The sequence below is a fragment of the Falco punctatus genome (genome assembly GCF_963210335.1).
Source record: "Falco punctatus genome assembly, chromosome: Z".
Lineage (NCBI taxonomy): Eukaryota > Metazoa > Chordata > Aves > Falconiformes > Falconidae > Falco > Falco punctatus.
The window spans coordinates 42,670,463-42,695,498 of record NC_137586.1 but is presented as its reverse complement, the minus strand read 5'-3'; the positions used below and the strand labels follow the sequence as shown (position 1 = coordinate 42,695,498).

At 37.6% G+C, this 25,036-nt stretch overlaps 1 protein-coding gene across 6 annotated transcripts in view; it reads left to right on the top strand.

Annotated features, from left to right (window-relative positions):
• Window positions 1-25,036, top strand: part of LOC308056274 (transducin-like enhancer protein 1) — a 94,172-nt gene that overhangs the window by 47,052 nt on the left and 22,084 nt on the right. For 5 of the 6 annotated variants that reach the window (XM_080371370.1, XM_080371368.1, XM_080371367.1 and 2 more), the window contains exons 9-15: window positions 6,639-6,755; window positions 9,912-9,965; window positions 11,517-11,669; window positions 12,510-12,654; window positions 13,362-13,552; window positions 14,946-15,022; window positions 23,242-23,491. In XM_080371370.1, the coding sequence (XP_080227496.1) occupies window positions 6,639-6,755; window positions 9,912-9,965; window positions 11,517-11,669; window positions 12,510-12,654; window positions 13,362-13,552; window positions 14,946-15,022; window positions 23,242-23,491 (987 nt within the window). The remainder of the gene's footprint in view (window positions 1-6,638; window positions 6,756-9,911; window positions 9,966-11,516; window positions 11,670-12,509; window positions 12,655-13,361; window positions 13,553-14,945; window positions 15,023-23,241; window positions 23,492-25,036) is intronic. The other variant, XM_080371369.1, reaches the window with a different exon arrangement.

Below are 25,036 nucleotides of genomic sequence, written 5' to 3'. Positions count from 1 at the left end.
GTGAACTTTACCTTGAACATAAAATTGTTTGTATACAGTGTTGAATTAGAATCTTGGCTTAACAGTAAATGATATTTTCATTGAAAGAACCATAATTCAAGTAATGGTCACGTTCAAATGTGGCTAAAATGATTGGCTGGGAATGATTTGCTCTGAGCTTTTCTAATTATCTTGTATTTTGATTAATTTCTTTTTAATTTAAAATATATTTTTAAGGATAATACAACTTTTGTTACAAGTATACAAGGCATACCAGCAGGTTTATGCAATTATTACATGTGTTTCATTGTTATGAGCAGTAAGCTCTTATTTTGTAAATGCCTTTATAACATCTGGATGACCAAGATAAGATCAGTTTGATTTTCAGAATGATGTTTTAAATGTAATGGTGCTGTCAGAAAATCTGACAAAGGCTTACTTTCATCATGCAAGTCACCAAACCCCACGCTATTAGTTACCCAAATTAACCATGATATTTGGTATTAGTGTGCAGTCCTGTAGTATGATTTCCATCAAGTATATCTAGTGTGACCTTCCAGTGTCATCAGCAGAAGCTGACAGCTTTAAGTGTTCAGGTTTGAAAGATTACATTTAGTGCTTGCCTATTTGGTTTTAAATTAATATTTTTTTTTTGACATAGCTTTGAGTGAAAGCTTATTGTGACATATCATTTAGGCATATTCATTTTTAAATGAGCTCTAGTTTTATTTTTTTAAAGTCTCCTTAGACAAGCAGTTACAAGCTTTTATGTATTGTATGTTTAGAAATACTGCATAATGCAGTAAGAGTTAGAGGCATTTATAAAAGAATATAAAGATTTAGTGATGTTATTATTCTTGATTGTGGTCAGTGTCCATTTTACCTACTTTTGCTGTATCTAAATGTCAAGGGCTACACTTTTCTTTTTTATATGAAGGTTTCAGGAAGTAAAATGAAAGGAATTATTTGAAATGCACATTTGTGAAATGCGTAACATTCAGGTTAGTAATAATGGTATACTTCATATATGAACTGCTAAAATTTGGTCAAAATTAAATTACAGGACTACATGGATAATGGCAGGTGGGTTTTGGCCGATGTAGCTTTAACCATCCAAAACTGGGTCACGTTACTGTGGGAATGCAGGCTTCCCTACTATTGTGGCATAGTCTGGCTGCAGGTAATGAAGCCAGGCAAAGTAAGCAAGTTTTGCAACTGGGGCTTAATAAAGTTTTGGGAGACATCAATCCAAAAGAACTTTGATGTCCACATTTTTTCCTCAAGGGAACTTACTGGCAACATTTTTCAAACTCATCTTAGCTGTTCATTTATCGCTTGTCTTCCCACTGTTATAGTATCTTGTTCAGACAGCACAGAAATGCAAATGTTCTGAAGCACTCTATTGTATCAGTAATAATCAGTATACAGTAAACACTGACTTTATTATGAGCTTGGAATTTACATTAAGGTTGATTTTTGTCCTCATGACAACATTGAACTTGTTTTCTAAGACTTAGGAAGTACTCATAAATTTCCCAAGAATTTTTTTTGCCTTCATTGTTAAGCATAAATGTTGCAATTACTTTGTAAAGCAAATGCTCTTTTCTTACAGCAGAAAAATATTCTCTGTCCTATTCTTCCCCTCCCAGTCCTGGAGGAAGGGGGCATGCACAACTGAATGCTACTTTTCAGTTGATATTATATGCAGGCTGGTTCTGGTTTGTGTTTTAGTTTTCCTGATTGGGTGTGGGGGGAGGTCATAAAAGGAGTTAGACGAGAAAGTAGGGTACTCTTCAGTGTGGCACATGTATGCTTCTTGACCTTTGTGACGAAGGCGTTGTTTTCCATTGTATAGCTTGTAATAGAAAAAATTGAATTTCTTTAATCAGTTATGTCTTTTATTTTTATTAGCGCTGTCAATTTAAAAAATTTAAAATAAGATTTTACAGTCTTTATGGATGCAAACAGCAAATTAGCTTCAGTGGGAGTTGCTCACACAGAAGAGCTGTGGGATGCTGTGTTGCAGTTCAGTTTGTAGTCTATACAAAGCAGCACGAGGCTGACAACGAAGGGCAGGAGGACTGGGGTAGTGTGGTATAAATTTCTATGGATACCCTGATTCTGACAAACATTATCTAGAAAATACTGAAATCAACAGAAGCCTTAATCTCTGTTAATGTGTCCTGATTATTGATTTCATGTGGAGATCAAATCTGTTTAAGCTTCTAGACTTGTTCCTAATATGAACCTACTAGTCTAAATATAACTTGAAATGCTGGGCAAAAAGTGGGCGAAGTCAGTAGCTTTCAATCATGGGTAATTTAAAACAAAACCTACTGACTTTATAAGTCAACTTTTGGGTTGTTGACATGTGTGTTTGCAAGAACCGTATTCACCAAATGGAAGTTAATGATTCTTGAGCTGAATAACTTTGAATTTAATCTTTTTGTGCCTTGCTGGAGGATGATTAAGTGCTAGTCCCTCTTCCAACATGCACTGTATTCCTGTCAGTAGGTCCTGATAATGAGCAGTGGGACTGCTGAGCAACTGGTGTTTTGGTTTAGGTGTTAGACTTGATCCTGTTTTGCTTACTCAACAAGGGATTGCATTTGTGCCCATCTATGTATGGCTGTCCTGTCGGTAGTGTTTGTGTGTGGTGCAGCAGCATGGGTGTAGTGACTGTTAAACAGACACAGTGCCCCTACTTGGTGATATGGACAAGTGCAAGCTGTCAACTAATGGCAGGCTGTGATGGCAGGTGCATGCAGCTGCACAGTCAGTGAATGGCCAAGCACAGAGCGAGTGTGTGTGTCTTGGAGGCAGAGGCAAGTAGGAGGGATAAGGAGCCCAGTGCTTAGAGAAGATCTTTATTGGGACCAGGTGTAGTTGAACCATGATCACAGCTGTGTTGTATATACTGTTATTTAATTGTGATGGTCAGCATAGAGTTAGTTGTCAGTTCTGTGTGTGCTAGTGAGTTGTCTTTGCTTTATTATACCTGGGGCTGAATGAGGTACTGCGGGCTTTCAGCTTGTACCTCTGGCACACGTACTTGTGGTCTGGAAGTAGTTGCTATGGGGAATGCCATAGCAGTCGAAGAAGTGTATTTGAATGATGTGCATTATATTCCTAATATGGAACCTGCCTTCTCTTTGTGAATTGTGACTAGGTTTTCATTTCACATTTGCTGCTGGGGGTTTCAGAGTTTAACTTTTGCTGGCAGCAAAATTGCTTTAGAATACCAAGTTGCCTGTTATACAGCCCTTTTGCAGTCTGGTCACTGACAGGAAGTGATGCTACACTGGGCTTTTTTGCTTCTTTCAGGAGTTATTTGAAGAAATTGATGTGAATATTTTTTTAATTATCAGAATAAAAAGAAAACACACAAATTTTATATTGACTATTTGTTCTGATCTAAGATTTATGATTTACAGATGTTGCATTGGTAAACCCTAATAAATTGAACTCCTAGTACGAAAGCGAGGATTATCCTCAGTTAGTGTCTAGTCTGTTGAAGTTAAGACAAAACAAAAACTGGTGTCATGCAGTTAATCTTTAGGAAATCAGCTATGCGTCTATGTATCTTTTTGCCTTTTTGTACAAACTTATTATTATTGAAGGTAAATCCCAATTGAAAATTTCTATAACATTATTTTTAAAAAAAGTTACATAAAAATGCTTGTCCTACTTTTGAAAATAAGTCAGATGTCAGTAGGCCTGGTAGAAGAACTAAACAGATTTATTTATTTATTTATTTATTTTATTTTTTCAAAGAGAAGATAAGAATTCTTCATTGTGAAGTTGTTACTGCTGGCTCCTAGCTGGCTCTATGCTTGATAGTGAACACGTGGCAAATATAAACTGTACCAGAGCTGAAATGAGGAAAGGTGGCTTTTAGGAGGCTGTCTACACTGTTCCCTGAACTTTAACATTATGTGGGTAAGAGATGTCAATAACCCCAGGTGTATGTGATCATCTCTTCCCCAGTTCTTGTTTGTTTTTTCATCTATTGCCTTTGTTACTTCAGTGTTCTGGATCAACCATATGCACTACTTAAAAAGATGCATATTTTTGTGGTGTTGAATGAAATGTTACAGAATTGGTGGTTTGAATTACGGTAGTAGGTTATAGTAGCAAGCTATTTTTTCATCAAAAGTTGCACTTTTTTAGTCACAGATTTTAGTCACAGTTGTAAGAACTTCCCTTTCCTAAGGGAAAGAAAACAATAACTTTCTAATTACTGAGTTTACTGGTAAATTTTGCCAGAGTAACAGCACATTCTTATTTAAACTGCTCTACAACACCTTCTGGCGTGTATGCTCTTATTGCAGCGAACAGTGCTTTAAATGAATGTGTTTAAGTTAGAGAAAGGCAGTGTAAATATGACCATAGGGAAGACATTTTTCAGAATAGGCTTGTGAGGACTGTAGATTATTGTTAGAATTATGTTTATGTGCTAAGTAAGCTATCAGTGTTTTGAGGAAAAATCGAATCTAATAATCTGTTTGGCATTTAGGATCACAGTGGGAGCTAGGTGTATCTAGGAGTTTGAAATCCTGCAAGACAAACTGCACAGAATATTGTCAGCATTGTCTAGGTAGACTTTATGTTAAACCAGAAAAAAAAAGTCAACCACTGTTGTTACACATATGTGATGCCAAAATTTGCAAGCTGTTTCCTACACTTCTGTGTAGTAACTTCAGATAGCAGGGTTGCTAAATTTTCCCAGCTGCTGCCCCTTTGCCACTTGAATGTTATTCACGCTTAATTTTGGCAGTTTAAAATGAGAAACTGACTTTATTCACTTTACTACATTTTACTTCATTGTTTTATTCTAAGCTCTTCAGGGGTAAAATAGATTTTAAAAATTATTTTTAAGGGAAGTATCTCTTAACTAAAATACTTTCTTCCTTAAGAAAAGACATTTGCGGTACTCAAATCAGTGGTCAAATTTGAATTGACAGCTTGCTTATTAACGTGTTTCTGCTGCTTCAGACATGATGGCTTTGATATTAAAATGCTGAAGATGGGTTTTAATATTTTTAAAACTAGCGAATCCCTGAGTTTTTGTGCATCTGGGAGGAGATGAGGGGTTAAATTCAGTCTGCATTTGTCAAGGCAATTAGTTCAGTGATCCAACAAACCCACCTTTTAGCTGCAAAACATTACGGTAAAAACATTATTTTGAGCTTCTTTATACTGAATTTCATTAGACCTTCCTATATTCTTTATGTAAGCCCCTTGGCATTTGTTTAGCTTGAATAGTCACGAATAAAAAAGCTTAAGAGTTCGCTTTAAAGTGCAGCTTCTGAAGTAGGAAAACGAGGGTTCAGATTGCCTTGTGTACCCTGTTTTGTTTTCATTCTCCTTGGGACTAAACATTAATGTCTGAGGAAAACCACCGTGGTGTCCGTAGGTTTTAAAGGGGAAGCCATTCAGTGCACAGTTCAGTGGCCATTAATTTACGTTTATGATATATTAAGAGTGAATGTCCCTGGCTCTTGGGTAGATGTAGGTATTTCCTTGGAGGACTTAGACATATCATATATGTTGGTATTGGGCTTTTCTCTTGTCAGACACAGATGCACGTGTGTAAATACTTATTTACTTATATATTTATGTGAACATATTTATGTAAGCATGTACTTGGCTTTTAGGAACTAGACTTACCAGGTCTTTGTGAAAGGAGATTTTTTTCTCAACTCATTCAGTATTGTTCACAGCATTAACACATCACTGAACAAATTGCCCTCTTGCATATGCTAATCCTGCACTTAAAAGAACTCATTGTAACACGTTTTAATGCTTTAGCTGGAACTGAGATGGAGATGGGAATCACAGCCATGTCAAATTGTCATGTGACTGAAAAATGTCTAAAATGCCTTTCTCTTTGGGTCAACAGTTTGTACTTAGCATAACTTAGAATGTATGAAAGCAGTCCGTGTAGTTTGAGGAAAAGATTAGTCTTTGCTTTTGTCTTTTGTGTGTGTCTTGGCCTCAGTTTTTCAGATCAAGTCTGATTAAACAACACTTTAGCCTTAATTTCACACTAGTAGGGAATGTTATGCTGGAAGTAAAAATATTTGATCTTTGTTTGCAATACATTTGTTAAAGGCTTCCAATTGGAGTTTACTCCAGATAACAAATGATTACTGCATAACTTTATTTGGTAAATATTTGTTTTTTAAGAGTTAAAGGCCAGTTGCCATATATCTATCCATACCTGCAGGCGTAGATTTATCAAAGCATCTATTTATGAAGGTCTAGAAGTGAGCTATCAATCAGATTATATTCCATATTATAAATGGGATCTGTATATTAAAAATACATAAATAAATAAATCATTGTTACCTGCTCATGAATAAACAGCAAGCCTGCTTTTCCTAAACAATACGTTCAGCTGAATTAATTGGTTAAATAGATGGTGACTGACAAGTGAACTGAACTTTTGATAAGTTGAACAATGAAAAGCCAAGCTTCTTAGAATGCATGAAGCTGTACATGTTTGCCTGGAGGACTTTGAATTGAATTAAATGGAATAAAAGACTATGTAGGTATCACATTTCTAAAGCATCTATCCCATCCAATTTGAGTTTTTAAGCATGTATGCAGGCATCTTGAAAGGGGTTTTTGATTGACCTTGTTTTTTCTCTTTACAGAGTAATTCTCTGTTGGTCCCGGACAGTCTGCGAAGCACAGATAAACGCAGGAATGGCCCTGAATATACCAATGACATCAAAAAGAGAAAGGTGGATGATAAGGATTCCAGCCACTATGTAAGCAAATCTGTGTCAAAGAAATAGTTAATTTTTATTTGCACATAACTGTGCTAGTATGAGGAGTAAAAGAGCTGTGAAGAGCAAGGCAATGGTTTCCTATGGCTGATTTAGTACATGAATTTATGCACCAGGGAGGCCATTATTCATGCTGTGGGAAGAGCAGTGACTCAATAATTTGAGCTATTGTCAAGTAATACACCTCGACAGGGAATAAGGAGCCAGGAGTAGCTGTTTGGGATTCACAAGTGTTCTGGGACCTTTCTCAGAGTTTGAGCAAGAGATCCTTTCTGAACTGCTCTAAATAAAACCTGCAGGTTTGTTTGAAATGGAGGATTTTGTTGATAGCTATTTGTGGTTTTGTTGATTGGGGGGAGTGGGGTGGGGGGGTGGAGGAGGGTGTAGTGTATTTTTCTGAATACTAGCTATTACTGTTTTGGGTAATAATTACCTTTGCAAATTGGCTTTGTTAGGAGGCCCTACCAACTTACTAGTTTGCTTTTGGTTGATATGATGGTTTCAACAGGCAGCAAATTGAAATACAAATTGTTCACAGTTTGTGTTCTGCACTTGTGACTTAGCTTCCTTGTTGCTTGGTTTCAAAGAGGCATTTCAGTACAAGTGTGGCATATGTGAACCTCACACACAGGGTTTCAGCTCAAGTCTATGCTCAGCCAAATGGCAGGATGATACTTGAACAGGCTTTAGAGACTAGAACTGGTGTGGAAGAGTCGTGAAAAGCAGAACTTAAATATAACAGTAGATATTATTCTTTGACATGGCAATAATGTGGTGGATGGTCTGGTTTATATGAATCCAATCACTAAATACTTCCTGGTTACTGAAACACAAGGGAAAATTAGGTGCACTTTTTTCCCCTCAGTATTTGGTAGTGTAATATCTGTCCACTTGGACCCAGAATATCTCTGAGCATCTAGTGGACATCTCTGGAGCTACTGAGAGTAGATGGAGTTACTTTCCCCTTTCTGCTCATTGTGGTGTTGTAGTACTATTATGGTTGTACAAGTTGTATTTCCACCACTTTCTAATAATGTTCTTTTGCATTACAGAAGGGTTTGGGAAACTTCCCCATGTTACTCCCTCAGTTTTGAGGGTTTGATATTCTGTGGGCATTTTCCATTTCAAATGTTTGAAGATTAAGCATTCTTAAGCTACATCTTATATTAAAAAAGGAAGAAAAAGCTTAACTTGATTCTTTTTCTTGTATTTATACTGGAAAGAAACAGTAAAGATACTGCTCTGCAGAAGCAGTTTGTTTTAAACCACATTTTAAATGTGTGGTTTTGTTTGCTATTGACTTGAAAGGGATTTTATAGATACAGGCAGCATCAAAACGAAGAATTGAGTAACACAAGGATATTTGAAAGTTCCAGATTTATTCTAATCTGGAAGATCTTTCTTTTTAAATGTTCCCCAATTTTGTAAAGAGAGCTGCTGATTTTGATCTCATTTTAGATGAGATCCTTGTATGGACAAAAAGTACTGCTTTTGCCAGAAGGGAGATAAACAAATTGTAGGAACTGTTGTATTTTGAAATAAGATGCAAAATGCATTTTCTATTTTTGTTTTCATTTTGACTTCTGACTGATTTTCATGTAAGGATCTGTATAATTTCAACCTGTGCGTTTGTTAGTGAGGCGAATCTTCTGACATTCTTAGTACCTGTAGGGAGATGCCTTTGATAGTCCCAGTCAACGTCTATTTCTCAAGATGACAAAGTCAGTGGAGTACAGTTAATCATTGTTTGGCAATTATTTTTGCCCTCACTAGGGGCAGTATTTCTGGTGAACAAGTGTCCCACCTACTGTACTCCCACATGCTCAAATGCATTCTAACTTATTCTTTCCTGCTGAGTACTTCACACTTTTCAGAAGGTGGTAGATCACTGGGGCTGAAACTTTACTGTTTCTTCTCCTTTTGCACCCTTTGGTTGGACAGCTTCCTGAACGGCAAACAGAGCCAGCATTCTGTCTTCAGTGGCACTCTTGGATCCCTAATATGTTTGCTGTATTTCTTGAAGCATTATTCAGCTGTTAAAGCAGAAGGGAAAGGTTGGAACTACCTGTTGGTGGTTTTTGGGTGTGGTTTGGTGTTTTTTCTTTTTTTAACATTTATGGCCTGAGGTGAGAGGAACAAACTGGTGTTTTGAGGTTTTTTTGTTTTATTTATTTCTGTTTCTATCTGCCAGTGTTAAGTGTGATAGCCCCAGACACTTTGAAAGCAAGAGATGGGGGACAGCTTGCGCAATCTTGTATATCTGATTTGTTTGCCTAGAAATGTTTTAACTAAAAATATTGTTACTAGAAATGTCACTTGCCCACATGAAAAATGTAAGTTTTGTCATTTGCTTGCTTTGTGTTTATTTTTATTTATGAGTCAAGACTCACCTTCTGGTTGAACCACCATGGTGCACTGCAGAAATCACTAGACCACTGTGTATCTAGAATGTGTCTGCTGTGGCATCCCAGCCCCTATTGGAGATAGGGATCAGGAGGCCTTGGAGTAACAGCTATTGTGAGGCACTGGAGCAGCTCAGGTGAACACAGATTTACTTGAAACAGTGCAAATGCAGCTTCATAAGCCGCAATAAAACATTTCCCTTTAGGAATGTGAAAGTATTTTGGTCTTGTTAGGCAGAAATGTTGAAATGCTTTGGCATTTCTGAAGCTTTTTCTTCCCCTGAACTTTCCATTTAAAATCTTTACTTTCTGGAGAAGGAGAAAAATTGTCCTATTACTTTGAGGAAGTTGATTCTTCAAACCAGTTTTCTGAGATCTGTTGTGTTTTTTAGGTATGCACAAGCAGTAGTTTCCATAAGATTAACACATAAGATTAGCATATGAACAGAATGAGTTCTTTATGATGGTAATAAGGAGGGGTTTGGACCATCTTGCATTGATGGTGAGACAACCACCTTTCTACTAGTTCTGCCTTATTTGGGTTTTGTTACTGAAGCAGAAAAAAAGGTGTTGTGTTCCTGTTTTCATTGTTTTCCCTGTTGCTAATAAGTTAATGGAAGGCTATTTGCTTATTGTTTAGGAAAAACAAAAAATGTCTGAGTAGATGCTTAGTCTTTCTCTCTGGGCTCTTGATGTACTAATTGAAATGAACACTATATTTATTTATTTTTAATAGGACAGTGATGGGGACAAGAGTGACGATAACTTGGTTGTAGATGTATCCAATGAGGTAACTTTTTTCATTCTTGTAGTCTTGACTTTTTGCCCAAAGATTAAAGGAAAAGTGCATTTAGATGTTAGAGGAAAAAGAACCCTCTGTGTGGATATGTTAAAATATTCACAGCTTCTCCTTTGTTGTTAGTACTGCAGTTGTGTCTTCCTCTGAGCTTTATCTAGTTGCCCTCCTGGCTTTTTCTTCTATTGCTTTGTCCAGGTTTGTTCCCTCTGCAGTTACATTCTGATGCTTCACAGCTGCTCTGTAGTGGAGAGAGTTGTGGAGAGATGCAGGTGGAGGGCTAAGGTTTTGAGGTTTTCAAACTACTGTCTTCAAATGAAAAAGGAAGACGTTAATTAACCTTGTATTTAATAGCAGGAATATTATCAAAAACATTTTGGTACCTTAAAACTTATGACTATTTTAATGTCCTATGTTAAAGACAATTTTCCAGAAATGCTTGGTTTTTAGAATGAAGTCAGCTAAAGTCAAGATGAAGTCTATCAGTTCACAAAATTTTCCACAGGTTGTAGCCACTTTTTTTCTCCAGGGCAGAGATTTGGCAGTGGCATCAAGGTGAAGGGATGGGCCTTCCCTTTTCTTCATCTTTTATTTCATACAACAATGAGATTTAGGAAGCATGTATATGGTAGCAAGGCTCTTCTGCTTGGTGAAAAGCACAGGAAGAGAAGCTGATAGAGAAGTGTCTTCAGCTGCTTTAAGTGCCCAAATAATGTCAGCCAAGTAGAAAAATGGGTATCCAACTAGGGATTTTAGTAATCCTTTCAGAAGCCCTACTTACAATGAAACTACTCAATAATTAATCAGTAGGCTTAGTGCCCTCTTGTGAGGACTGCTTCCTCCCTGCTGGTATTCTCATGAGCCAAATTCTCAGGAGCATGGAGAACCTGCAGAGCTCTGATGGCTAGCTTGCTGGGCTGGCTATTTCAGGTTAAAGTAAATGCAGAGAGTGCTTCTGGAAGAGAGAAAGATAATCACCTGAGATGTGATTTCAGCTTTTCCTGTATATTTAGGTAGCAAGGCAATTTCAGATGGTGTTTAGAATTAAGTGACAGATATTATGGCATATAGAGCATGTGTCTTTATCTCTTTTCTGACGAAGGAAATGAGCAAGGTTTGTATGGCCTAAAAGAGATTATTGAAATCTTCATTGTTCACTAGCAGCGGGTGGAGCAGGTACATAGAAGAAACAAAGAGTGTAAGCTCACTGCAGTTACTGTTGGTCTTTCTTGCTCTTATCACACATTGTGCACACTTGCCTTATTTTGTACTTAGGTATACTTAGATTGCAAGCTCTATGCTTGCAAACAGTTTATGATTACATGTAGCATAATATAAAGCCAGATTGCTTACTATATGAGCTTACTTATATTTCCAAATTGATGAAGGGATTTTAGCTTTCTTTATATAGACATAACAAAATACCTTGTCTTTTGAACTTAGCGCTTAAACTCTTCTAGATATTTTTTCCCCTAGACTCCTTAGTGGTGTTTCTGTACCAAACATGACAGATTTTATGTTGTTCTTCCCTTCCCATTGTTTTAGGATCCTTCTTCCCCAAGGGCAAGTCCCACTCATTCACCACGTGAAAATGGTATAGATAAAACTCGCCTACTGAAGAAAGATGCCTCTAGCAGTCCAGCATCAACAGCTTCTTCAGGAAGTTCAACTTCCCTCAAATCCAAAGAAATGAGTCTGGTGGGTAGCAGTCTGTTGTCCAGATAGAGTTGTCCAGGCTTTACTTTCTTGTAAAGGCAAACTCTCCATTCTCCTGCAACTACTTGTGGCAGATATTACATGACATTTAAACGTTTGAAGCTAAAATAAACTACTGCTTTTCAAGACGTTTATAGTGTTACTCAGCTTTTCTCCTCAGCAATATTTCCTGCCTCATTTTGATTTTTTGTTTCCTACATTTCTGTCAAATGAGTTGCAAATCTATTACAATGTACAAGAGTCGCTTCAGCATTGTTTATTTTTTCTTGAGCAACAGGTTATGGTTTAACATCGTCTGTATATAGTCACTAAAGTTCTCCAGGCTTTTCTTAAACTCTTCCAAATAAACTGTTGCTCTTTAATAACTTTTCCTGCAGTATCACTAGTAATTTGATCACATTCTCTGTAGCTTTTGTGTCATGATTTTTTGCTACTATCAACTATGGTGGTATTTTGTTTTTGTACTTAGATTTGCTATGTCCAATAATTGAGAGACTAATGCTTTCAAGCTAAAATAACTTGGTAATGCACAGTACTGTCCTGAAAAAAAATTAGCTCAGGCTTTTTTTTTTTATTTTGTGCCAATGGAAGAAAAAAAAAAAACAACTTTCTCTGTTTCTTTCCTTATTTTAATTTTGGCAGCAATCAAAAAAGTCAGCTTTTCTCTCTTGTGAGTTAATGTTGTCAGTGTTGCCTGGATTTATGAAAATTGGCTGGGGGACTGGGTAGTAGGTGCCCAGCATCCCAGCTGCTGTTGTGATAAATTGTATAATACGGCCTGAATTAAAAATAATACTCATTTAATTTGTTTAATGATACCAGCATGAAAAAGCCAGCACGCCTGTTCTGAAATCCAGCACACCAACTCCTCGAAGTGATGTGCCAACCCCAGGCACTAGTGCAACTCCAGGACTTCGTCCAGGCCTTGGCAAGCCTCCAACAATGGACCCTCTTGTTAACCAAGCTGGTAATGCATTACCTCATGTGTTTTTATGGTTCCAAAATTAATTTTTGTAATGTATGTAGTTCTGTGCGAATGTTAGCTAAATGTATTGTTTCATTCCTATCAAGAGAGGGCTTGATGAGCAGCAGATGTTTGGATGATCAAGAATTTTAATATCTTTCTATTTCTTATCCTTCTTTGTTTACTTTCATCTGTATCTTTTTTGCAAATAATCCAGAGACTGAATGCAATGTAAAAAGACTTCTCAGAAGCTTCTGGTACTTATTCTGAATGCAGTCTCTTCTCCAGCTCTTGTCTGAGTCTACTAATATTTGCTGCAGTGTAAATGTTGAGAAATAGGGGGGAAGTTTACTTTAGCTACTGAGACTGCTACAGTACAGTTGCTTCAGACATGAGCTGTGTAAACCATGTCTGTCAGCTTTACAGCTTAATTTGGCAAAGGAGAGATTACTGTAAATGGGAAATATCACAGAAATGGAAATAGGTAGTGCTAGAAGAGATTGTTAGAAGTAATCAGCAAGTTGAGACTTCAGTAGATCTCATTTACGTGGAGTGTAAAGAGGTGGTGGTACTGGTAAATTATGGCAATGTTTCTTGGCAGTGTACTTATGTGAGAGAAGGTTAGGTACTGTAGGGGAAAAAAAGGGGCTCTTTTCTTCCCTGTATGCAAGAATTTATAAATAAAACTGCTTGATTTCATTATTCTGTAGCTGCAGGTTTGCGGACACCATTGGCAGTACCAGGGCCATACCCTGCTCCATTTGGAATGGTACCTCATGCTGGCATGAATGGAGAGTTAACCAGTCCAGGGGCAGCCTATGCCAGTCTGCACAATATGTCACCCCAGATGAGTGCTGCTGCGGCTGCAGCTGCTGTGGTTGCCTATGGAAGATCTCCTATGGTAGGCCATACGTTTTATGCAATCTCAGTTGTGTGAATTCTGGTTCACTGAGAAGAGCTACATACTTCATTTAGCACTGTTGAATTCTCAAGTTATAACAGCAGCAGAGGCTTGACAGCTTTACTGTGTTTCACTTTGCTGTGTGGTTGGAGAAATGAATTTGCACCTTGAAAACAAAGAATCTCAGTGTATTTATGTATGTTTCCTTTTCCCTTCACCTTCATCAGCACTTTGACTGATTAAGAAATGCCAAAAAATTACTTTATGCTTTCAATGAAAAGGTAGTTTTGGTAGCTACAAAGTATTTCATTGGTGCTGTGGACATCTGCTTTTCTCTTGCTGAACCAAGTTTGTGTTCCATGCAGACGTACCAAATGAATCTCAAAGCATGGTGGTACTTTTTATCTACATCTCTGTCCTTGTATTTTGTTTTCTGTGAAAATCAACATGAGAAGTTGGTCAGTACATATCTTGGAGCTCTGCAATAAGATGGGTTAAGAATAGTTGCTGTTGTGGGTGTAGTAAGTAAATGGAGCATAGCAATTACAGCTGCTGTCAAGCAGAATTAACCTAGGTGCCTGGTTGTGCAAACATAAGCTTGGTGGCAACTTTATATGTAGACAAACTTACCTACTTGTAAATTTACAGGATTGGACTTAAGCTTGTCACCTTCTTAGAGTTGTCGATATGGCCACTTTTTTTTAAACTGGTAAACAGGTCTTTTATTTGACGATGGGAATTTCTAAATAGCATAGGCACTCCTTAAAGCAATAAGAATTTTAACTCTGGTATAGTGTTTAGAAGAAAAACTAAGTCTGGTCCAGAATTGCTGTTTGGTTTGTTTGAGGCACATATTTAATCAGGATATAAAAGTTTCGTGGAGTTGCAGTATGTAAAGAGAGCACAGTATATTTAAGTTGTAGACAAATTTGTCTGCACCCTGCAGTTCAGCTCTGTGAGGGAGATCTCAGCTGATGTGCCCACACAGTGCAGTGTGGAGCCATGCAGAGATTCTAGCTGGGGCCTGAAGCTGCTTTCCAGCACCGTGCTGTGCCTGCATGGGTACGTGCTAGCTGTCGCAGAGCTACATGCTGACACACCACAGACTAATTCCAGGGCTAGCTCTGGGCTAACACAGGGGTATTTTTATTGCGCACAGTGGTGTGAATGCTGATATACAATGTTGGTTTTCTATTTGCTTATGAATACTTGTAGTAGAAGCATTCCTAGGGAAAAAGTCTTGTTTCTCTCCCCCATAAAGGGACCTGCACTTACCTAATACTGTGGGTAAAAGCCACATTTTGATTAAGTATTTCATATCTTGGGGGTGAAGAAAAGGGGCTTGCTGAATGAGGAATTGCAAGTGTGAGATTAATCCATTTTTCATTGTCAGGTTGGGTTTGATCCTCCTCCTCACATGAGAGTACCTGGAATCCCTCCAAATCTAGCAGGGATTCCTGGGGGAAAACCGTAAGTAACTTTTAACATTTTGGTAACATATGCAATATCTAGAGAAAATAAAGTTTTGTGTCAGTAAACAGGAATTCCAAAGGGGGGTACTGTCTGGTTGTTCTGAAGAGATTGTTTTAGCCTTTTTCTGGTAAGAGGTGCAGCATGTAAGTTCTCAAATGGTAGTTATCATATCCCCAAACAGGTGTGCATATACCTATTTCCAAGGAAAAGCTGTTGAAGGTATACTTTCAGGATTTTAGTTTCCTCCTTTCTGGGAGAAGTTAAGGGGACTGCAGTCTGGTAGACAGTAGTGAAATGTCTAAGATAAAAACATACTGAAACTGAACTTCCTACTATACTGAGCATAAACGTGTAGTGCGAACACACAGACTCCTTGTCTGGCACCTGCTTTATCACAGGCGTAAGAGTCTGCAACTGTTGGTCACAGTGGGTATCTGAAACAGTTAACTTCAGCAACTGATGCACACCTCATGTAATAGGACATAAAACGTTTGTGTAAGTGTGCAATTAAAGAGGGTATGAAGCAGTGGTGCAGCAGGTAGTGCATAGATGTAGGATAACTTTTACAAGAGGTTCTTTTTGTTTAAAAGTTTTAATTATTGATGAAGAGGGTGTTAAAATACTCTGTGATGCTGGGGCTTACTGATGTTACAATACAATAAATTGAAATAGCATACATCAAATTTTTCAGTAATTTGGCTTTGGCAGATTGTTAGAGATTGAGCTTATCCATGTGTAGTAGATTCATGAGCACATACGACCTCTTAAAACGTGATTATTTTTTAAGTGTTCCTGGACAACTTAGCTATGCATGTACAAACAGAGCATAGTCTGCAAATTTGAGCCATCTGTTTTCTTGGAGAGGGTGGGGCAACAGTTCCAACAGGTTTTTCTGACACTGTTTTAGAACCTGTTCTTTGTCCCTTCATACCTGGCATTCAGTCCATCTTCTCTTTCAAAAGGAAGCTGCAGTTAGAGTAGTTTCTCTCTATCTAGGTACTTACATAATTTTGAAAGTCACTTAACACTTTGCACTTCCTATGCTGAGTGTTCCTGTTACAGACTGTCGTCTTCACCAATCTATCATGGGTAAAAATTTTCTTTTTGGAGTTTCAGGAAAAATTTCAGAAACTATTACTTTTAAGATACTGAGTTGTAAGCCAAACTGGCAAATTTTATTTATGTGCATATTTCTGTTTGCCTTCATTTTAACTCCTGTTAATAGCTAGTCATACATTGTCATGTCAGTTATGCAAACAACCTTAAAAGTACACCAGATTACAGGCAAAAAAGTGTGTATTTTCTTCTGCTCCTTTTCCATAACAGTAGGAAAGCAGCAGACTTAATTAGGAAAGCCTATCGACCATGCTTCTGAGAACAGACTAAGAACTATCTGTTGGCATGTGAGAAACCTGTTAAATCTTAGATTAACTTAAGGAAGAGTATGTTGACAAGATAACTGAAGTGAGGGCTTGGTGAATTGGTGTCATTCGTCAGGTGGTGCTGTATTTAAATTTAGTACAGTAAGGAACAGGCTTTGTTCTCAAAGCATCCTTTTATTAAGGGACAGGCTCATTCTTGCGGACTTTGCTAGAATTTGGAATACTTTGTATATAAAAGATTTTTGGAGATCATGTAATCCAAGGGGTGTAAGCTTTTTACTTTTAAAAAAGTATATTCATAAGCTTCCAATTAGATTTCGTTGGTAATGCCTGGCAATATTTTATATTATGAGCTATGAGAACCTGTTTTGTTCAGTCAGAAGTGTTCTGTGGCAGAGTTCTAGTTGTTGCACTATTCAAGGGCACAAAAGCATGTATGCTGCTATACTTTATATCCTGGTATTTCAGAGCTGAATTACTGTTCTGCGTGGGTTTGGTTTTTAAAATCTTTTTATTTAGTCTTTTCAGCACTTTATTCACACTGCTTCATAGATTGCCTACTCTGATACATGCTCACTGCTCCCTACTTCATTTGTTGTGTTCTGTGATTTTTTTTTTTTTGTGGTCCTGTTATTGGACGGCATCAGTCATTTCCTCCAAAGTGATTTCTTTGCTTATTGTTATTTTAAGAAGTAAGGCAAGCCTAAAATCCATAAACTGATCTGTTATCTTTCCATTGACAGTTCAGAGTGATCTCTTGTTTTAGTGTTGATTGGTTACAGCTAGCTAGATGCTGTCAGCTACCTGCAACATCTTTGTGTATCTCTTGTATTTTCTGTACAAAGTGCATGGGTTATATGATCATGCAGACTAATGAAGTACTCCTGGTTTATTTTCAAAATCTGCTTTTTCCTGGAGTATTTGTTTTATGAGATGTGGAATTTTAGTCTGAGTCTTGTTGCAAGTGGTACAGAGACTTTTTCAAATTGAACTATTGAATCCCCAGCCATATGTGTTTGCTGATGGCTGCACATTTTACCAATGGTTATGCTGGGACTGTGTGGGTTTTTTTTACCCAGCCCTGCTTCCAATAGAAAATCTAATTCCTTTCTTCTAAAGGAATGACATTTCTGATAGCACCCAGTTTTCTAAACCTGTGTATTCTGAGTTCTGTTAATGACTAGCTTGTTAGAAAAATTAGTAGCCTCTTAAGAACTTACTATACTTGTCTATCTGCTTTATCAGGGGGCTGTTGTCTGGAAAGCTTGTCACTTGCTTGCCTTGTTTTGTAACTTATTTAGATGTAAGTCTTTATTACCATCTTTTTATGTTTCTGAATGTGAATCTTTCAGTTTTGTTCTTTGCAGAGTGTTAACTTTGTTAGCAGTGATACAGATGTACTTGGGAAATTGGGTAGCAACGTAGGAAGTCAGAGTGTCTTCAGCAATTTTTTAATTTTCTAAATGAGCTAGTTTTTGCATTTGGTAGCAGGTTGTGGGGGTGGTTTTTTGCTTGTTTGTTTGTTTTTTGTTTTGTCTTTTTAATGATTTCCTATGAGGCTTTTCAGGTTTTTCATATTGCTTTGATATTTTGGTGTACACACTTGTGATCTTGTATTAGTTGTTTTCTCTCTTCAGCAGTGTGTAGTTCAGTAATCAATGTTATGGACAAGGTCTTGGTATCTGTATGTGTGTATGAATGTGCATAAATTAAGTTTTAATATTTTTGGTTTCACAGTTGATTCCCATCAGCAGATTATTCTTTTCTTATCAGATAATCTGGTTTTGGGTTGTGGGTTTTGTTGTGGGGTTTTTTTTATGTTTTTGGGAGGGGGTCCTTCCAGACTGCTTTGAGCAGTTACCTAATCAAGAATTATCTTTGTCTTAGTTTGGGGGTGTGAAATCAATACTAGTTTTGTATATGGGCATGGGCTATGTGAGTCTTGTATTCTGTTGTTTGGATACATTTAACTCACCTGGACTGTTAAGTTCTTGGTGTGTTGCTGTAATCATGTTTTTTGCTCTGCATAGGCTTTCTAACAAAGTACTTATTTAGCTTTTAGTTTTCTATAGCTGCTAAATGAATGTTCTTAGGGATTTCTCCTTGATGTGAACCACACCTTCTAATGCTTGGATTGTGCACTGAACACATTTTCAAGCTCAGTGGTAAGATTTATGTCCACAGTATTTCTTCCCTAGTGTGTAGAGTTGTCAATTAATGGTAGCATTGAGGACAAATGTATTTCTCAGTATTTTTTCCAAATGTGTTTTTAATTGAAGTCTGAGGTATTGCATACAGACACCAGAAAGAGCTGAAAATACATGTTTCTCATTTTAGTAGGAAAGGGAAATTTAATGTCATAAATGTTAAGTCTTTCAACTTCTAATTATAAGCCGACTTTTCTTGGTGTATTTGGAAAGGAATAGTATATTGTTCTGCAATTGTTCAAGGAAAAAAATAAAGATTTCAGTTATCCTGATCTTCACACTTGTTCAGTGAATGTACAATGAGGCATATTTTAAAGGAAGGCTAATTTTATTATATTCTAGAATAAGTGGTTGTTGTTTTCCCCCTGCCTTGTATCTCTGGATAGAATTATTTGGTGATGAGTATGAAGTTGCATATTTTATTATTTATCCTTCTTTCTTGGCATTTTGTCCTATATAATGAAACCATACTTGGGTATTTGTTGTTTGTTGTGATAACTACAACTAAAAGTAAGCTGGAGTACAAAGAAGAGCTGGAAGTAAAATTGCATGATCAAGAGAAGGAACTGTCAGCTTTTGTGTTTTGCAGTTGCAGTAGTTAAGGAATTGTTTCAGTTGGAGGGATGAAGTGGAGGCAGGAACTGCATGCATTATATCAATCTGAATACTTTGAGTAGCTGGCAGGTAGGTAGTTTAGTTGATTTGCCATGTTCTTGAGCAATGAATTAATTATTCTGAACATTCATCAGCATATCAAATGATACTTACTTATTGTATACTTATTTGAGACTTATTTGGAAGTTGGAGGGCCATAATTACCAAGTTTAAGCTGAGAAACTGAGTTGTATTAGTATTGCATACTATGCTATAATCTATAGGAACTGCAGGTTCTCAGTGCTGCTTTGATTCATTAAGAGAAGTCTTTGGATGCAGTAGATCAGAAGAGTTTTTCTAAGTAAAAGGCATGCAATTTTTTCTTGTAACTGTGCTTTTCATAATATACAATTAACTGCAAGTGTATATTCACATATTAATTGATGTGTACTTAGCTTGTTTTCTATTATTACAGTTGGATTCCCTAAGAACTTTTTCTTTGTTTGCTGTGGTGGTTAGCCCAAAATGAGGAAGGGCTGTCTTAATGATAACAGTCATTTGATCAAAGATGGATAGTCGTAGAACCCAGTCATTACACAGAGGCAGAATGCTGTGAGTGAGACAGAAGTGCATCATTGTCATGAAGCTGAACAGCAGTTTCTGGCATACACTGTCAGTTCCAAAAAAACTTTGTAAAAGGGCAAAACCACACATTACACTTTTGCAGTGTTATGGAATTCAGATGTCAGTAGCATTTTGTTGAGGAAAAACATAGGTGGGCAAGGGTTGCCTGTCAAGAAATGCCTTGAGCTTTAGAGAACTTAAGAATTTATAAAATTTTACTAAAAACTGATTCTTAAGGTTGGGCAACCAAAGTGCTGGTCAGTTTTGAGAATCCAAGCCTTGAATATATCTAGTGTGTTGAAGATTGAGTCATTTCTTAATCATATGTAAGTACACTTACACCTTTTTTAGGTATAGCACTGGAAGTACAGTCCTCCCCAGAAACAGAAACAGCAGAGTAGGCCCTGTATCATGGTGATGTGATGGAGTGGTAGCCAACGACAACAACTGCAAATAGTAGTTTACCCTGTTGTCTCCAGTACTGTGTTCTTCTGGAGACAGCTTTCCTAGTCCAGGGAGTATCAGTCTGGCAAATGATTTTTTCAAAAAGTTTTTTTCAAAATGCATAATGAGAAGTTATACCATAAAACCTATTAGACACAAGTTACTAGACCACCTAAGTATGCTGACAGTGATGATGTTAGCATGACATGCCACACACCTTCAAACAAACAGGAACATTTACTTTTTTTGTGTGCTTGTCTTGGCAGGGACAGAGGGATTTGGCAATGTGTAGCCATTTCTTTACACAGTGGATTGCTGATAACTTGCACTGTAGAAAAAGCTGTCTTGGCTTGTAAGAGACTGTCGGCTGGTTTGTTTGTTAGGCCCTCAAACTCAGTCATCCTGAGTCCTGACCAACCAGTCTTGGAAGCAAATGTCTGCTCATGATGGTAAAAAAGAGACTGCTCTTATTAGCTGTATAACTGTGTTTCAAACACGGGCAGACTGGTAAAATTCTACAGCATTAAAAGTACACTGAGCAAGTCTGGCATTTCAGAGCAGAAGAGTCATCGTAGTTCCACAGTATGCATGAAGCACTTGAAAAATGTTCCTATTGTCTTTGTCCCACCCCATCTCAGCAAGAACCGAGAAGCTGTGTGTATGTGCAGAAGCATTTCAGAACACCCAGTTATTTAGATATTTTGAACTGAACAGAACTCTTACACTATAATCTTTTGTTTAAAAAAAAAAAAGTCTTGTACAAATGGATTATTAATCTTAAACATGCTAGGAAAAAAATTTAATACTTGCTTAATTGTTTTTCTTCTGACTATGATAAAAGCAAGGGCAGGCTGTCACTTCAGAGTTGTGCAGTTCTGTGTGCTAAAAAATACTCTGCAATTGACTTTGATCTGGAACCCATGATGGGACACAGCTTCAGCTTCTTAAGCGCTGTGACTCTTTAGTTGGATTCCATACCTGAACCTGAACCTTGAGCAGTCTTGTTGACACTCCTGCTTCCTCTCCCATCCTGTGGCTCATCTGTTTAGTGAATAGCTACTTTGGGACAGTAGTGTCTCTACTCCTCTTCACAGAAATTAAATAGATTTCTATTTAAGCCTTTATCATTACTGTAATTGTTCATACAAAAAAAGAGAAAGGATCATATGGGAAGGTATACATTTGATGTACTGTGCATCTTGTATGCTTGTAAGGGAGTGAACTCTGTGCTTTTTAACTTTACCTTGCATTTCCCTTTTCTAACACTTCTGTGGCAAGAAAGATTTGTCATCTTTTGCACTCGCTTATCCTCCATTTTTGTGTGTTCGTTGAACAGACTTTCAACTCACACGTCCAAGCATGAAACATGATTGAGGCACAGGAATCACATGTATATGCACTATTAATTTCTTCTTTGTTTAATTGCAGTTACTGTTAATGAGTTATGATCCTTCCCTTCTGAGAAAACTGTGATACTGCATGGGGTGACTGTTTACTGTTACCTTCTGTATGAAAGAACTTTAGAGTTCTTTCACCTCTCCACTTCTCACTTTTTTTAAAAGGAGTATCTTCTGGTCTGCTCCTGGGCGTATTCAGTTGTTTTGTGATGTCTGTTATGGATCCAGGCATCTTGCTTGTTCCTTCCTTTCAAACTGTCCAATACTTGGAAACATGCAATAAAATACTTCGAAAATACTAGCTCAGAGCCTGGAATGGAAGTTTAAATTGAATTATGTGTTGTTGGGTCCTTGGAAGAGGGATTCAATACTAATACTTAAGCTAAAGCGACTGAAGATTTCTGAGGAAGAAAGTTCATTTGGAAGAGAAAGGGCAGTTCTGAACACAAGAATATGTTAGAAAAATAAAGCTATCACTAGGGAGACAGTAGCTTATTAGTAAAAAAACCCCACAGTACTCGTCTCGCTTGGCCTCTTGAAGATTACTGTTAATGTAACAGCAGCATCAAAAATGTGAGCTATGGATGTGCTTAAAACAGAAGAAGCAAAAAAGGAGCTCAGCAGTGTAATAAAAATCAATGTTTTGCAGTAGTATTTTTGTTATTATTTAAACAAAAAAAGAACCCCCCTGCACCTGAAACCTTTATTAGCTGCTGTTTGTGCTCTGGTCCTTGAGTAGACCTGACTTTACACATTGCAGTGAACATGAGGAAATAATTCTGTGTACTTTCCCCAAGGACAAGCATTTTTATTCAGTGCTGGGATCCACTTCCTCAGCCCTCTGTTTCCATGTACTTGAAATCACGAACTGAATACAAATAAAAAGTGTTACAGAAGTGGCACAGCTACCTGGGAAACAGCCTTTCAGCTTTTCCAAAATACTTATTCAAGAAAATGTAATCATGAGAAGATAGTCAGCTTTCTGATGGAAGGTGTGTGCAACCACTCTGAATGTTTCTATTTTCTGTTTAAAGCACTACCTAACCAGATGGAAAGAGGCCTGTGAGCCCATCAGGTGTTGTGGTGTGTAAAGATAAGGTGCAGAAATGGAGCAAAAGTTGAACTTTGGCTAGTGCAACTGCAAGGCAACAGGTGCAAGCCTCGTGAAAGAAGGCTGAAAGAGTAGTGTCTGGTGAGGGATTGCTGCTACAGGACTTGTGGTGCGCAGACTTGGAACTACTGGCTAAAAACCAGGGGCTGAAAGATCTTCTGATTATCCAGGTGACTGAAGGATAGCAGCCATGACCTTAGTCCGTAGAGTTAAGGGTACCATTGAACATGCTTCCCCACTGCACAAATGCTTTAGGTGAGGCAAACTGAAAATATGTATTGTGAATCCTTGCTTCCCTGTGAGGTTTCGTCCGCTTGCATTGCTTAACACTGTAGCTCTGACTTGCATAAGAAAGATTACCAAAGGAATCAAATAAAATACTTTGTTTTTCTGCCATTATTGTGCTGTAACTGGCTGATACATTTTTGTCTTCTCTCTTCTTTCCCTTCCCCAAAAGAGCCTACTCCTTTCATGTTACTGCAGATGGTCAGATGCAGCCGGTTCCTTTCCCTCCTGACGCCCTCATTGGTCCAGGAATCCCTCGCCATGCCCGTCAGATCAACACTCTGAACCACGGGGAAGTTGTGTGTGCAGTTACCATCAGCAACCCCACGAGACATGTATACACGGGTGGGAAGGGGTGCGTGAAAGTCTGGGACATCAGCCAGCCTGGCAACAAAAGCCCTGTGTCTCAGCTGGACTGCCTGGTAGGTGAATAGGAACTTGTGCACAAGGGTAGCTTCTCTTTGGAGACTCAATAGGGAAATAGCTGTCCTTGTCTGGTTTCGTTCATATTACAAGGAAAGAGCAGGCGGTTCTGTTTCCTGCTTTATGTGTTTAGCTGACTGGTTTTTCGTTTTTGTTTTTTTTTTTTTTTAAACACCTAACAGATGGAGATACAGAGAAGAGTCCTGGTTTGTTTAGGGATAAATAAGATCAATAAGGGTCAGATAACAGATTAGGTAAGATTTCTGTGTAGAGAGTGTACATGATTTTTTTTTCTCCCTTTTTTTTTAACCTTCTAATCATGCTGATGTTTTTTGTGCCTGAGGTTAAAAGGAATGTAGCCTGCCTTATGCAAGGCTGCACGGAACCTTCCTAGGTGTTTCACTTACACCAGGAGTGAAAACGTTTGTTTTTTTTGTAGAAGAGTAGCAACCACGTAATAAAATAATGTGGCAAGGTACCAATACCACTTTTACACCTTGCTGTGCTTTGTTGGTTATTCACAAGTTACACATTTTGGTTGGTTGTTTTTACATCTGTAGGATACAAAAGAGACTGAGTGTGATAGTATAGTTAGCTGGAAAGCTAACTCAAAAAAATTAATGGCATAATAAAAGATGCTTCTCATATTAGGAGTGGCATCGACATTTGTGAAATGTTAACTGAGAAGACTTAATGTTGTAAAGCGCAGTAATACATATTCTGAATGAAAATAATTGTATCTTCCATGTTGACTCAATTAAAAGTGGTGGGGTTTTTGTTTTGGTTTCATTTTTTTAGCCTTTACACTTTACTTACTGCTACTCTTATGTTAGTTGTCTGATAGTAAAAGTATGGTTGCATATGCATTCTATTCTATTCTGTGGCAGGTATGTGTTTGGATGCATAGTCCTAGCTCCTTTCATTTTAGTTGTGGAGCAGCAATGGCTAACTAAGCCAACAATTCCACAGCACGACTTACTGTTCCTGTGCTGTGAATAATAAAAAAATACTAGTAGTAGTAATGCTGTTGATTACTTCTGGCAGTGGTTTTTTGTATGTTTTGAGTTACAGATCTTAACCCTCCATTTCCTAAAGTACTGTTACCATGTTAATATGGCAGCTGTTGCAGAGAACATCCAATACACTTAAGGAGTCTAGCCTGTAATAAGTGAAGGCTGAAATGTTTTCCACCTCTAAATACCCTTTAAGTACCTTTCAGTCAGCAATAGTATCACAAATGTGAAACTAATAATACAAGTGCAATAAGAATAATGTTGAACAAAGAAGGACCAACATAAATCCAGGACTGGTGTGGGAATACTTAATATTTTAACTTTGGAATAGCGAATGCAAAATAGTATTTGAAAGAGAACTCTAAAACCTGAAGGGCATGAGACTTGAACTGCATTTTCATAGGGTGTTGCCTAAATGCCAAATGAAAGGTCATTTGCTTTAATATTTCTATTGTTGGTGACCTTAGCTGATGGAGTGCCCTTGCAGAAATGCAACCTTACTTTGGCTCTGTTTTTGTGTAATGAGATGGA